This window comes from Anolis carolinensis, chromosome 4, assembly GCF_035594765.1.
Source record: "Anolis carolinensis isolate JA03-04 chromosome 4, rAnoCar3.1.pri, whole genome shotgun sequence".
Taxonomy (NCBI): domain Eukaryota; kingdom Metazoa; phylum Chordata; class Lepidosauria; order Squamata; family Dactyloidae; genus Anolis; species Anolis carolinensis.
In genome coordinates, this window is record NC_085844.1 from 242266022 (window position 1) to 242279296 (window position 13275).

General features: G+C 40.9%; 1 protein-coding gene across 1 annotated transcript in view; it reads left to right on the top strand.

Moving 5' to 3' along the window:
• Nucleotides 1-13275, top strand: part of col9a3 (collagen type IX alpha 3 chain) — a 68924-nt gene that overhangs the window by 48088 nt on the left and 7561 nt on the right. The window contains exons 22-28 of the mRNA XM_003220674.4: nt 562-615; nt 4894-4947; nt 6607-6678; nt 7733-7768; nt 9114-9158; nt 11055-11087; nt 12907-13053. Of these exons, the coding sequence (XP_003220722.1) occupies nt 562-615; nt 4894-4947; nt 6607-6678; nt 7733-7768; nt 9114-9158; nt 11055-11087; nt 12907-13053 (441 nt within the window). The remainder of the gene's footprint in view (nt 1-561; nt 616-4893; nt 4948-6606; nt 6679-7732; nt 7769-9113; nt 9159-11054; nt 11088-12906; nt 13054-13275) is intronic.

Here is a 13275-nt window from a genome sequence, read left to right on the forward strand (position 1 = left end):
GTTCCAAGGCAATTGAAAATAAGTTAATCACTGTTATAGCCACAGGGGTTTTCCCCCTTGGAATAGGACTCTGATGTCCTGGTATTCAGAAATGGCAGAAATAATTGCTTTTTAGTTAACTTATCTTTTAAAATGCTACAAGACATCGACCTGCTGTAGAATACAAAGCTAAGTAGTGAGGCTGTCCCTTATCACTCTATAAAGAATTAAGATATCACAAAAGAAGGGAAATGATCACTCATTGCATTGTTATTGTGCTGTAACTTGGCTATACATTAAATTATCAGAAAATATAAAATTAATTGATTAATTAATTGATTAATTAAAAGTAATTGGTAAATTCTAAGATCTGGAACAACTCTTTGTCCCAGGCATGGGCAAACTTTGGCCCTACCGGCTGTTAGGAATTGTGGGAGTTGAAGTCCAAAACACCTGGAGGGCTGAAGTTTGCCCATGCCTGCTCTACACACACATGTATAAGACAGTGTGTCTATAAGTGAACTGTATGGCAAGGTTTGTTTATTTGCCAAAAGTCAAGCGACTCTCTTTTGTTCTTCTCAGGGAGAGCGTGGCATCTCCGGTGAGCGAGGTGAACCTGGTCCAAGAGGATCTTCTGTAAGTATCATCCCAAATATATAAGGAAAATATTGGGCAAAACCCAATAATCTGAGCGAGCATTCCATATTGTTAGTGATGTTTATTTACACAATAGGATCTCTACCTTCAGGGATGATGAGTTGCAGGACTTCTGTGAAAGTGGAAAAAACACTTTCTGCTGTTATTGAGAAACCACTTCTCTAGGAATCTCTCAGTTCCCCAGTGTGGCTGTATAGTCAACTTCCATCAGAACTTGACTATAGAATTATTCTGGAGGACCCAGAGAGTTCTAAAGAGACCATGTGAATCAAATCCACAAAAGTTAAACCTGCAAATGTGGAGAGCTGAGGCTACATTTGTTCAGTGCATTTATATGCCATGATGCCCTCAAGTTCAAGGTGGTGTACATGGTAATCCCAGTTGTATCATCACAAGAACACTGTAAGGTAGGTTCATCTGAAAGGAGAGGAAGAGTGTCTGGCTTAAGGCCAACTAAATGAGCTTCTTGGTTCCATGGAGATCTTAATCCAATTCTCCTGATCCTGCACTCTCTAAAGCAGGGGGCCTCAAACCTTTTAAGTAGAGAGCCAATTCACAGTCCCTCAGGCTGTTGGGGGGGGGGCTATGATGAAACAGTCCAAAATTAGGGTTGTTGTTGTTGTGTGCCTTCAAGTTGTTTCAGACTTAGGTCAACCCTAAGTCTAAAGTTTAGGATAGAGGCCAGATAAATGGCCTTGGAGGGCCGCATCCAGCCCATGGGCCTTAGTTTGGGGACCCCTGATCTAGATGATCTCAAGACCATAGGTAAGCAAATAGACCTCCAAAGACCATCTAGATGGCCTCATAAGACCATCGGTAAGGAAAGGGACCCTCAAAGGCCATCTAGATGGTCTCATATGACCACAGGTAAGGAAAGTGACCTCCAAAAGCCATCTAGATGGTCTCATAAGGCCATAGTTAAGCAAAGAGACCTTCAAAGACCATCTAAATGATCTCATAAGACCATAGGTAAGCAAAGAGACCTCCAAAGACCAGGTAGACTTAGATCAACCCTAAGTCTAAAGTTTAGGACAGGGGCCAGGTAAATGACCTTGAGGGCTGCATCCGGCCCACAGGCCTTAGTTTGGGGACCCCTGCTCTAAAGCACTTCACCAGACTGGCCTGAAAAGTGCATTTAAGACTTCAAGAGAGGAGCCGTCTTCACCAAGGAATCTACATCATTTTGCTACCGATATGATTATCAGACCCCACATTTCTGAAGGAAGATGTAACAGTGGACTTCCACAGCTGCTTCCCTCTTTTTCCAGTGCACACTTGTCTTTTTATTTTAATTAGTTATGTTACTGCTTTTGTGTGTGTGCATACAAATATGTGCTTTCAAGTTGCCTATCAATTTATGGCAGCCCCATAAATTTCATAAGTTTTTCTTAGTCGAGGAGTTCTTATTGTATATGCCTTCAAGTCACCCATCAACATACCACAGCACCATGTATTTCATAATGTTTTCATAGACAGATAATACTTTGAGGTGGTTTGGCCAGTTTCTTTCTCTGAAATGTAGGCCACAGCACCTGGGATTCGTTGGCAGTCTCCCATCCAAGTCCTGACCAGGGCTGGTCCTGCTTAGCTTCCCACATCAGATTGGATATGGTGCATTTAGGGTATTGAGACAGCTGCCACCAACATTTGTGTCACTGTAGATGAGGTTAAAGCATTGTTCATTTTTCAATTCTTGGATTTTTTAAATGATGGGTATCAATCATCATGAGATTAAGAAGCTGCTATAAATCAGAGACTTTAAACACAAGATGAATGCTAACTTTCATATGATGTCAAATGAACATTAGCAGTTGAATCACAGCATGTGGCGTGGGCTTTGCTTTGTTTTTAAATCTTATTTCTGTTTTTTCGTTCTTACATAATAATAAAAAAGAACCGTATAGCACATCGAATCTGATTTCTCAGAATTGCCCCAGGCTAGTCATCAAGTAGCAGAATGAGACATCTCGCATGACTAATTTGCTTAGTTTCCAAGGGAAAGGAAATAGGCCTTTCAAACTCACAGAGAGATTTTGCATTTTCATTCTTTATAACAAATCCGGGAAGAGGGAAAACAAAGGCTAATTGGTGAAAGACAAGTAAATAAGTCAAAACAGTATGGTGTTGTGACTGTTATGTATTAAATATGTTGTGCTTTTTTATTGGGAAGCAAAATCAGAAAGCATTGATTTGTTGTATTAATTTTTCTTTTCCTTTGCTCCTCATGATCTTCCAACATCCGAGGAAGGCAATGGTAAACCCACTTTGAAGAAATCATGCCAAGAAAACCCCACATTAGCTTTGCTTTAGAGTCATATTAACTTTGCCTTAGAATCACCCCCATGGCAAACAAACTAGTCAAGTTTGGGCTAGTCAAAACTACGGTTAGGTGGATCTGTAATTGGCTACGTGAATGAACCCAAAGGGTGATTCTCCCCAATGCATCTTCTTCATCCTGGAAAGAAGTCATGAGTGGAGCGCCATCAGCAGGGTTCCATCCAGGGTTGTGTTCAACATCTTTATTAATGACATGGATGAAGGGTTAGAAGGCACGATCATCAAGTTTGCAGACGACACCAAATTGGGAGGGATAGTTAATACTTCAGAAGCAGGAGCAGAATTCAAAACGATCTTGACTGTTTAAAGAGATGGGCCAAAGCTAACAATTGAAGTTCAATAGGGACAAGTGCAAGATACTCCACTTTAGACAGAAAAAGTGAAATGCAAAGATACAGAATGGGGGCAGGGGGGTGCCTGGCTCGATAGCAGTTCGTGTGAAAAAAATCCCGGAATCCTCGTAGACAACAAGTTAAACATGAGCCAACAAGGTCATGTCATAGACTAAAAAAGCCAATGGGATTTTGGCCTGCATTACTAGGAGTCTATTGTCTAGATCCAGGGAAGTCATGCTCCTCCTGTAATCTGCCTTGGTTAGACCACACCTGGAATACTGTGTTCAATTCTGGGCACTGCAATTTAAAGGAGATGTTGACAAGCTGGAATGTGTCCAGAGGAGGACAACTAAAATGATCAAGGGTCTGGAGAACAAGCCCTATGAGGAGTGGCTTAAAGAGCTGAGCATGTTTAGCCTGCACAAGAGAAGGCTGAGAAGAGACATGATGGCCTTGTATCAAGATGTGAGAGGAAGTCATAGGGAGGAGGGAGCAAGCTTGTTTTCTGCTGCCCTGGAGACTTAGGATGCGGAACAATGGCTCCAAACTACAGGAAAGGAGATTCCACCTGAACATTAGGAAGAACTTCCTCACTGTGAGAGATGTTCAGCGGTGGAACTCTCTGCTCCGGAATGTGGTGTAGGCTTCTTCTTTGGAGGCTTTTAAACAGAGGCTGGATGGCCATCTTTGAATGCGATTTTCCTGCTTCTTGACAGGGAGTTGGACTGGATGGTCCACAAGTTCTCTTCCAACTCTATGATTTTATGATTCATTGTAAGTCTGAAATGACTTGAAGACATGCAAAGACAAGCTTCTAGTATTGTTATTAATATCATTATTTCTGGGATAATTGCAGGATCATAGTAAGTTCAGTGCAGTTTCTCATTTTGAACTTAATTATGAGCTTCATTGTGATATCCTTACATCAAAAGTTTTGTCTGCTCTATCCAGTGTCTGCAAAAAGACATTGTGGATGATAAATTTGGCTGTCAGATGTTGAGAACTGAGCAAGAGAACTTTAATATTGTAACCCTTAGGTTGCTACTTGGAGTCTACAAGCCAGATGCTTTTCATTTAATACAGACATAAGAAATAAAACAAGACAGACTGCATTAAAGGACACAGACCTAGAGCCAACAATATCTTACAACTGCCAGGTCCCATTCCCATTTGCTTAAGGTCACCAACAGTTGAGAACATCTTTGCCTTAGGGCCACTATAAATTGAGAACAACTTAAATGTGCCTTCACGTTGTTCCCAATTTAGTGTCCCTAAAATGGCTCTGTCAAGGTTTTCTTGGCAAAAATTCTTGACAAAATATATTCCGTGGGGTTTTGTCATTGCATTTCTCTGAAGCCAAGAATATATGACTTGTCCTATGTCATCTAGTGGGTTCTTATAACTGATTGGGGATTTGAACCCTGATTTCCAGAGTCATAGTCTAGCACTCAAACCAATACATCATGCTGACGGAGTCTTCCTGTTCGACATAACTAAGTGGTCAGGAGGAAAAGAGAGACTGAGTTGTTGATATGAGTATTCTTTCACTCCTGTCTCTTTATTTTTTTTTCTTTTATTTCCACAGGGAGCAATGGGTCTGCAAGGCCCCATGGGAGTGACGGGTGTAAGAGGCTACCAGGTCAGTCAAGGAGCAACCCCAATACATTTGAACAGGGTTAAATGAATTTCCCATGTTGTGATTACCAGATGTTAAGCATGGCACATTTTGGGAACTCCTTTGATGAGAACTAGACCTCACAAAATAGCCCACCAAGAAACATATATTCAGTACAGCTCCTTTTCTGGCCCAGCTCAGGTCTTCACACTTGGACCATAGTTGGATAACTTTCTGCTAGAAAGCAGGGAAGTTATCAGGACTCAGTTGCATCTAGAAGATATCTATTCAAAAGTTGATGCTGTTTTGGTTTTCTGCTGGCAGAAGTTTGGCACGCAAACAATTCTGACCAGTCCTTATGATCTGGTATGGTGCATCCCAAAGATAGTGGCCAATATTATACCCCAGGCATGGGCAAACTTTGGCCCTCCAGGTGTTTTGGACTTCAGCTCCCACAATTCCTAACAGCCAGTGAACTGGTGGGAATTTCTGGAAGTTGAAGTCCAAAACACCCGGAAGGCCAAAGTTTGCCCATGCCTGTTATAAACCAACCACTTAGGAGATTATCGAATCACCTCATAACATAAATTCCAGCTTCTCCAACCACAAGCGGAAGTTCTTATCACACAACAACATCCTGTAATTATCCACACATTGACTCCAAAGAATAGGTGTCCAGTGGTTTTGAAAAGATGGGAGAATCCTGACTTCATTTTCCTCAACACACTGCCAAAGTGAATTGAAGAGATGTATTAAGAGACAAAAATTGCAAATGTGACGTGTCTTTGAAATATCTTAAGCCCCTTCTACACTGCCCTATATTCCAGAATCCGAACCCAGATGATCTGCTTTGAACTGGATTATATGAGTTTCTACTGCTAGATAACCTGGGATAAGAAAACAACCTGGGATCAGATCCTAGGATAATGTGGCAGTGTGGAAGGGGCCTATATAACTAAACAATATGTGACGTAGTTAAGTATAATTAATATCTTTACCAAGTGTTTTATTTATTCATTCTTAACTAAGTAACAAGTTCTAGCCCAGCCCAACCCTGATGACTATCCAACCAGTGGTGATCTGCAAACCATCAACCCACAGAAAGTTTCCAGGGAATTATATGGAAGCAATAATACTTAGACAGAATAGAGTACAGTTTCCAAGTAAATAAGGGGTAGATGTCTGTTCTGTCACAGCAAATAGCTTGGAAAGCACTGCTACCCTAGTCCCTTAGGCATCCTTCTGTTTGGAAGAAATGCATGCTGGCTGTGGAGTTTAATTAACTTTCAAGCTTTAATGGAGAGGTGGGCAGCTGCATAGGAACCAGGCAGCAATTTACCCCACAGGCCTTACTTCCTCCAAAGCAAGCCCAAATGCCTCCTAATTACCTCATTTGTGCTTCTCAACATTGCAACAGGAAATGATACCATATGACTACTTGATACCATTTTGAGAAAGGCTTCAGAAGAAAATGGGCTTTTGGAGGTAGTGAGGGTTCTTGGGGGCTTATGGGGAGAGTAGGGTAAATCTGTGTGTTTTCACGTTAGGGGGTAAAAGTTGCCAGAAAATCACATTGATTTGTAAAATAAAAAGTGGGATTCAGGGAGATTTGGAGGACAGGCATCGGGGGCCAAATTGGCAAGACCACACTATTCTGTAATGGTTTCCCTTTTGATTTTCCAGGGTCGTAAAGGTGCAAGTGGAGAGCCTGGCCGACCGGGTCCCACGGGGCTCCGTGGCGTCTCTGGTGAGAGGGTAAGCAGAAGATATTTTTGGTAAAGCTATTTGGTTGACTTCAAATAACATGACTATTCTACAATTCATCTGTAGGATTTATTTGATTTAATTAATTGAGTCAAAGTTGCTGTTGGTTTATTAGTTAACAGAGTTATTTACATTTTGCCCTGGACAAAAAATTAAGGTACTTAAAATATATATATTCTTCTCTATGTGATGATAGAAGTTGAAGGCCACCTCTTTTAAAATGGTGAGACCTATTGTATCATGAAGGACAGGCTTAGTTAAAACTCTGCTCCCACATCCATTCATGGCAATATGACCTTCTTACAGAATTCAAAGACATAGCTGTATTAGTCTGGTATATCAGTATGCAAAGGGATTTTGGAGCATCTCAGGATGGATCTACACTATCATATAATCCAGATTATCAAAGCAAATAATCCACATCTGCTTTGAACTGAATTATATGAGTGTACACTGCTATATAACCCAGTTCAAAGCAGATAATCTGAATTTCATATGGCAGTGTAGATCCAGCCTCAGAGATTAACTGAACGAAGTTGATAGCATACGTTAACGGTGCTTGGGGCCTTTGGTGGCACAGTGTGTTAAAGCGCTGAGCTGCTGAACTTGTGGACCAAAAGGTCCCAGGTTCGAATCCGGGGAGCGGAATGAGCGCCCTCTGTTAGCCCCAGCTCCTGCCAACTTAACAGTTCGAAAGCGTGCAAATATGAGTAGATCAATAGGTATCACTCCGGCGGGAAGGTAACGGTGCTTCATGCAGTCATGCCACCCACATGACCGTGGAGGCGTCTACGGACAATGCCGGCTCTTCAGCTTAGAAATGGAGATGAGCACCAACCCACACAGTCAGACACGACTGGACTTAACGTCAGGAGAAACCTTTACCTTTACTTAACAGTGCTTGCAGGATGATGGTGGGAGTTGGAGAAGACTACAGTTGTTGTGAAGTCTTTCTTAAGTCATGTCTTTCCTATCTGGAAAAAAAGCAAATACTTTAAATCTTTGCCCAGAGTAATTTATCTATTTGTTCTTTCCTTATTTCCAGGGCCCTACTGGAGTCTCTGGACCCAAAGGTAACCAGGTAAGCTAAAAATTGGAATTATCTATGTCACTGATGCCACACATCTCTGAGTTTAGTGCAACTATCCAATAGCCTGAACTCTCTGTGCACAATTTTACATATGCTTGCAAAGCAAACACTCTCTGTCCTTAAAACAAGAAGCCACATACTTAAAAAGTCAGGAATGGATCATTGTGTGTGAGAGATTTATTTCATACTACATAGTTATATCAGTTTAGTTGTCAGGAGCCGCGGTGGTAAAATGGGTTAAACCCTTGTGCCGGCTGAACTGCTGACCTAAAGGTTGGCAGTTTGAATCTGCAAGACGGGGTGAGCTCCCATCTGTCAGCCCTAGCTTACCATGCAGGGACATGAGAAAAGCTCCCCGCAGGATGGTAACACATCTAGGCATTCCCTGGGCAAAGTCTCTGAAGATGGCTGATTCTCTCACACCAGAAGCAACTTGCCTTAATTTGCTTCTGACATGATAATAAAAAAAGTTTGCTTGGCATGGGTCCATTCTAAAAGAATCCTGGAATTCGATACTAGTTTGACTGCCATGTATCCATCCTATGTAATCCCAGGGTCTGTAGTTTGGTAAGGTACTTAGAATTCTTTACCAGAGAGCTGTAGCACTCACAAAACTATAAATTCCAGTGCTATAATTGTGTGGTGTCAAAGAGATATCACTATGGATTAGTGAACACAAAGGGAAGAACTCTCTTCAAGGAAGTCCCACCTTTGAAGCCAAATTACGGAATACTGAACTAATCATAGAGTACTAATTGAGCACCCCTTATCCAAAATGCTTGAAACTAGAAGTATTTTTGGATTTTCCTTGATTTTTAAATGTTTGCATTTGCATATATATACATAATGAGATATTGTAGAGATGGGATCCAAGCCTAAGCATGAAATTCATGTATGTTTCATATGTACCTCATACACATAGCCTGGGGGTAATTTTACACTCAATAATCTTAATCGTTTTGTGCATGAATCAAAATGTGTGTACACTAAAGCATGAGAAAGTGAAGGAACCACTATCTCAGCCACCCATGTGGATAATTTCGAATTTGGGTGTATTTTGGAATTCCAGATAAGGGGATGCCCAGCCTGTAGCAATTGCTACACATTTCTCTGTATATTTTGTATTATGTTTAGTTAGCCAGCTGGTGAATTCTGTGGGGAGAGAGTACCACACATTTGGTGACTCTACAAAGAGATTTCTAATGGTGCACAAGATTTCTGCCAATCCCAGTAGACATCTCATGAAGTTCGGTCTGAAAGCACAAGGTGAAAGAAAGCAATGTACTTTATGATTTCTTTTATGGTAGCAAAACTCATTTTCCTTTTCCATTTCCAGGGCATTGCAGGAGCAGACGGCCTGCCGGGTGATAAAGGAGAGCTGGTAGGTGATGTGACATCTAGGAGCTCCATAATGCAATAAGGGAAGAAGTGGACTGAATAGTGGAGTATCCCAGAAAAGTCCATGTCTTGCTGATTAGGTGAATGGACAGGGTAATCTCATACTGTAGCCTTCTTGTAACCTACTGGAGCCTTATCATCCTCAGGGGAAGGGTTTCCCCTCAATCTCACCATCATAACTTGTGCTTACTTTCTGGAATTTTTTCCATAGAAGGCTGGGTTGGCCATAGAATATAGGTTCTGTAGTTACATGGGTTCTTGCTGTACCTTCTTGTTAAAGTAGGCTAATTGGTCTCCACAAACCTGATTCTGGATGGGTAACATAATTACAACTTTTGTATGTTTTTAATGGTTATATAAAGAGCCCCCGATGGCGTAGTGGACTAAGTGACTTGAAGGTTGGGTTGCTGACCTGAAAGCTGCCAGGTTCGAATTCCACCCGGGGAGAGTGCGGATGAGCTCCCTCTATCAGCTCCAGCTCCATGCAGGGACATGAGAGAAGCCTCCCATAAGGATGGTAAAAACATTAAAACATCCGGGCGTCCCCTGGGCAGCATCCTTGCAGACGACCAATTCTCTCACTCCAGAAGCAACTCAAGTTGCTCCTGACACGAAAAAAAACGGTTATATATACATATACATAGATGTAGACGTAGACGTAGATGTAGGCATAGAGATAGATAGATAGATAGATAGATAGATAGATAGATAGATAGATAGATAGATAGATAGATAGATAGATAGATAGATAGATAGACAGATAGATTTTTAGCTATTTTATCTCATTGGTTGTGACCTGCCTGGGAGAAAGGTGGGAGAAGCCGGACTTGGCCATAATACATCCCATCTAGACTAGTGTAATGGGCTCTACATGGGGCTGCTTCTAAAGAGTGCCTGGAAACTTCAATTAGTCCAGAGAGTTGTAGCCAGACTACTTATAGTTGCTAGACCCAGGGAGTGCACAATTCCTCTGATATGGCACCTGCATTGGCTGCCAATTTGTTTCCGAGCTCAATTCAAGGTATTGGTTTTGACCTTTAAAGCCCTAAACTGTTCAGGTCCAACTTACTTATCTGACTGCATCTCCTCATACCAACCGGCCTGCTCTTTAAGAGTTTACATATTAAGCACCAAAACATGATGTTTTATAAGTCTGCCACTTGTTTGGGAGTGTGGCTGCACTTGTGTTGTTCGCGTTGCTGCCTAGAGAAACAGCTGTGGATCCGGTTGGGAGGCAGACTGCATTGGATAATACAGAACATTTGATAAGCGAAGGTTGGATAAGTGAGACTTCTGTAGTTGTTTCTCAATTTTGCTTTTTTAATGATGTTTATATTTATTATTATTATTAATTATCTTTATTAAAAGTTTTTTAACCAGTATATAAAAAGGTATGGGTAGAATGGGTAGGGTAGGTATTTGGAGAAGGAAGGAAGGATAGGGAAAGGAAAAAGGGGAAAAGGGAAGGATAGTTAAGGGATTTTCTTGACTTCCCTTATATTTTTTATTGATGTATTTTGATTTCTATTTGTATGATTTTAATATGTTGTAAGCTGCTTTGGGGCCCATGAGGGAGAAAAATATGATATAAATAAAGATTTATTATTATTATTATTATTATTATTATTATTATTATTATTATTATTATTAATTATTTGATACACAACAACATTAGTAAACAGCCAACAAGATTACTATGCTGGCTGTTGTATTGGATCACATGTCGGACACATTATTATTATTATTATTATTATTATTATTATTATTATTATTATTATATTTCAATCAATCAGTCATTATGTTTATATTGTAGATTTCACTTGTTCTTTAGACATGTAATTTCCTCTTTCTGTTTCTTTCTCTGTTGTTTTCTCCCTAGGGTCCTCCTGGCCCTCCTGGGCAAAAGGGAGAGGTAAGTTTCATAAACTGATTGTCTGAAGCAGGTTCCCTCCTCCCTATAAAACTAGAAATAACTCTGGAAATTAAGTAGGAAGCTGCAGACAGAAGGTAGAATAAAGCCTTGTGTGCATACAAAGATTGTCCATATTTTGTCCTATATTCTTAGTGTTATTGTTATTGTATTTCTCAATTCTAAGACACACTTTTTTATATAAACCATTCTAAAAATAGGGTGCACCTTAGAATCACAGTTGTAGCTTATGTATTTTTGGTAGTGGTGTTGATACTGTAATTCGGGTGCATCTTACAATTGAAGAAATACATCATCATCATTATTATCATTTTATTGTATGACACAGCAAACAAGATAGACATGCTGGATTTCATATCACAAAATCACAAGTTGAACACTTCCCAAGTGTCTAGGACTGTGTGATGTATTTTCAGATGATGCGCGCAGATCCCAGTAGGGTGGCCTTTTGCAGTTGACAGATTGTAATTTTGTCAATGTCTATTGTTTCCAAATGCCGGCTGAGATCTTTTGGCACGGCACCCAGTGTGCCCATCACCACCGGGACCACCTGCACTGGTTTCTGCCAGAGTCTTTAAAGTTCAATCTTGAGGTCCTGATAGTGGCTGAGTTTTTCCTGTTGTTTTTCGTCAATGCGACTGTCACCTGGGATGGCGACATCAATGATCCAAACCTTTTTCTTTTCTACAACTGTGATGTCTGGTGTATTGTGTTCCAGAACTTTGTCAGTCTGGATTCAGAAGTCCCACAGTATCTTTGCGTGTTCATTTTCCATGACCTTTGCAGATTTGTGATCCCACCAGTTCTTTGCTGCTGGGAGGTGGTACTTGAGGCATAAGTTCCAATGAATCATTTGGGCCACGTAGTTGTGCCTCTGTTTGTAGTCTGTGCGATTTTCTTACAGCAGCTGAGGATATGATCAATGGTTTCGTCAGTTTCCTTGTACAGTCTGCATTTTGGGTCATCAGCTGATTTTTCGATCTTGGCCTTAATTGCATTTGTTCTGATGGCTTGCTCCTGGGCTGCAAGGATCAGGCCTTCTGTCTCCTTCTTCAGGATCCCATTTGTGAGCCAGAGCCAGAGCCAGGTCTTCTCCTTATCAGCTTTTCCTTCAATTTTGTCAAGGAACTTTCTATGCAATGTTTTGTTGTGCCAGCTGTCAGCTCTAGTTTGTAGTGCGGTTTTCTTGTACTGGTTTTTTGTCTGCTGTGCTTTGAGGAGTTTCTGATTTTTTATTATTATTATTATTATTATTATTATTATATTTTGAAATTTGCATTCAGATTTTCAACAGAATGGTCAGAAGGGAACTCAGGATTTGTATAGGCATCTATTAGTGATATAAAAAAGCTTCAAGGTTTAAAACACTTTTATATATATATAGCAGATGTATTTCCCATTTCCCTTTACTCATGACAGATTCCCTCCCCCTTTGACAGACATTGTGGAATAGAAGGAACTTGTGGGAGTTTTAAATTGCAATCATTCCCTTTGCTCTTGTTCTAAAAAAAAATGCACATACAACCCCAAAACTGCTATTTGCATATGGGGAGGTGCCGGTTGCCATCCTTGCAAGCCTATTATCGAACAAAATGTGGATAACAATAGCAGCCATCACTAGAAATGTGTGATTGATTGTTCTGTTGATAAGCCATCTTTCATCCCAAACCCAAAGAAGGCTCCTTGATGGATTATTATACAGGTAGGGAGAAGATTGAGAACAGCTTAGGTTACGTAGGGTTACTATAGTCTTCAAACCCATGCTTCTGACTCAACATCTCCCCACTTTCTCTTTCTCTAGGCAGGAATACGAGGTGAGGTGGGCCCTAAAGGAGTCCAGGGGCCCAATGGAACAGCTGGCGTGCCAGGAATCCCAGGTCATCCAGGCAAAATGGGTTTGCAAGGAGAACAAGGAGTCCCTGGGATCACTGGGAAACATGGCCCTCCAGTTAGTATAACCTCTATGTCTCTTTTGCAGTTCCACCTTTCTATGTTCTCCCCCAGTTTTTCCATGCAAGCAGCAGCTTTTTCCTTTGCTCCAGGCTTTTTGTGTAACAGTATTGTCCAGATAAAGATATCTTACAAAGCAATCCTGCCTTATCATTTACTGAAGGCCTACATTTCAGCCATCACCTCATACAGAATCCTGCCAGTTTGCTTCAGGCTTTTG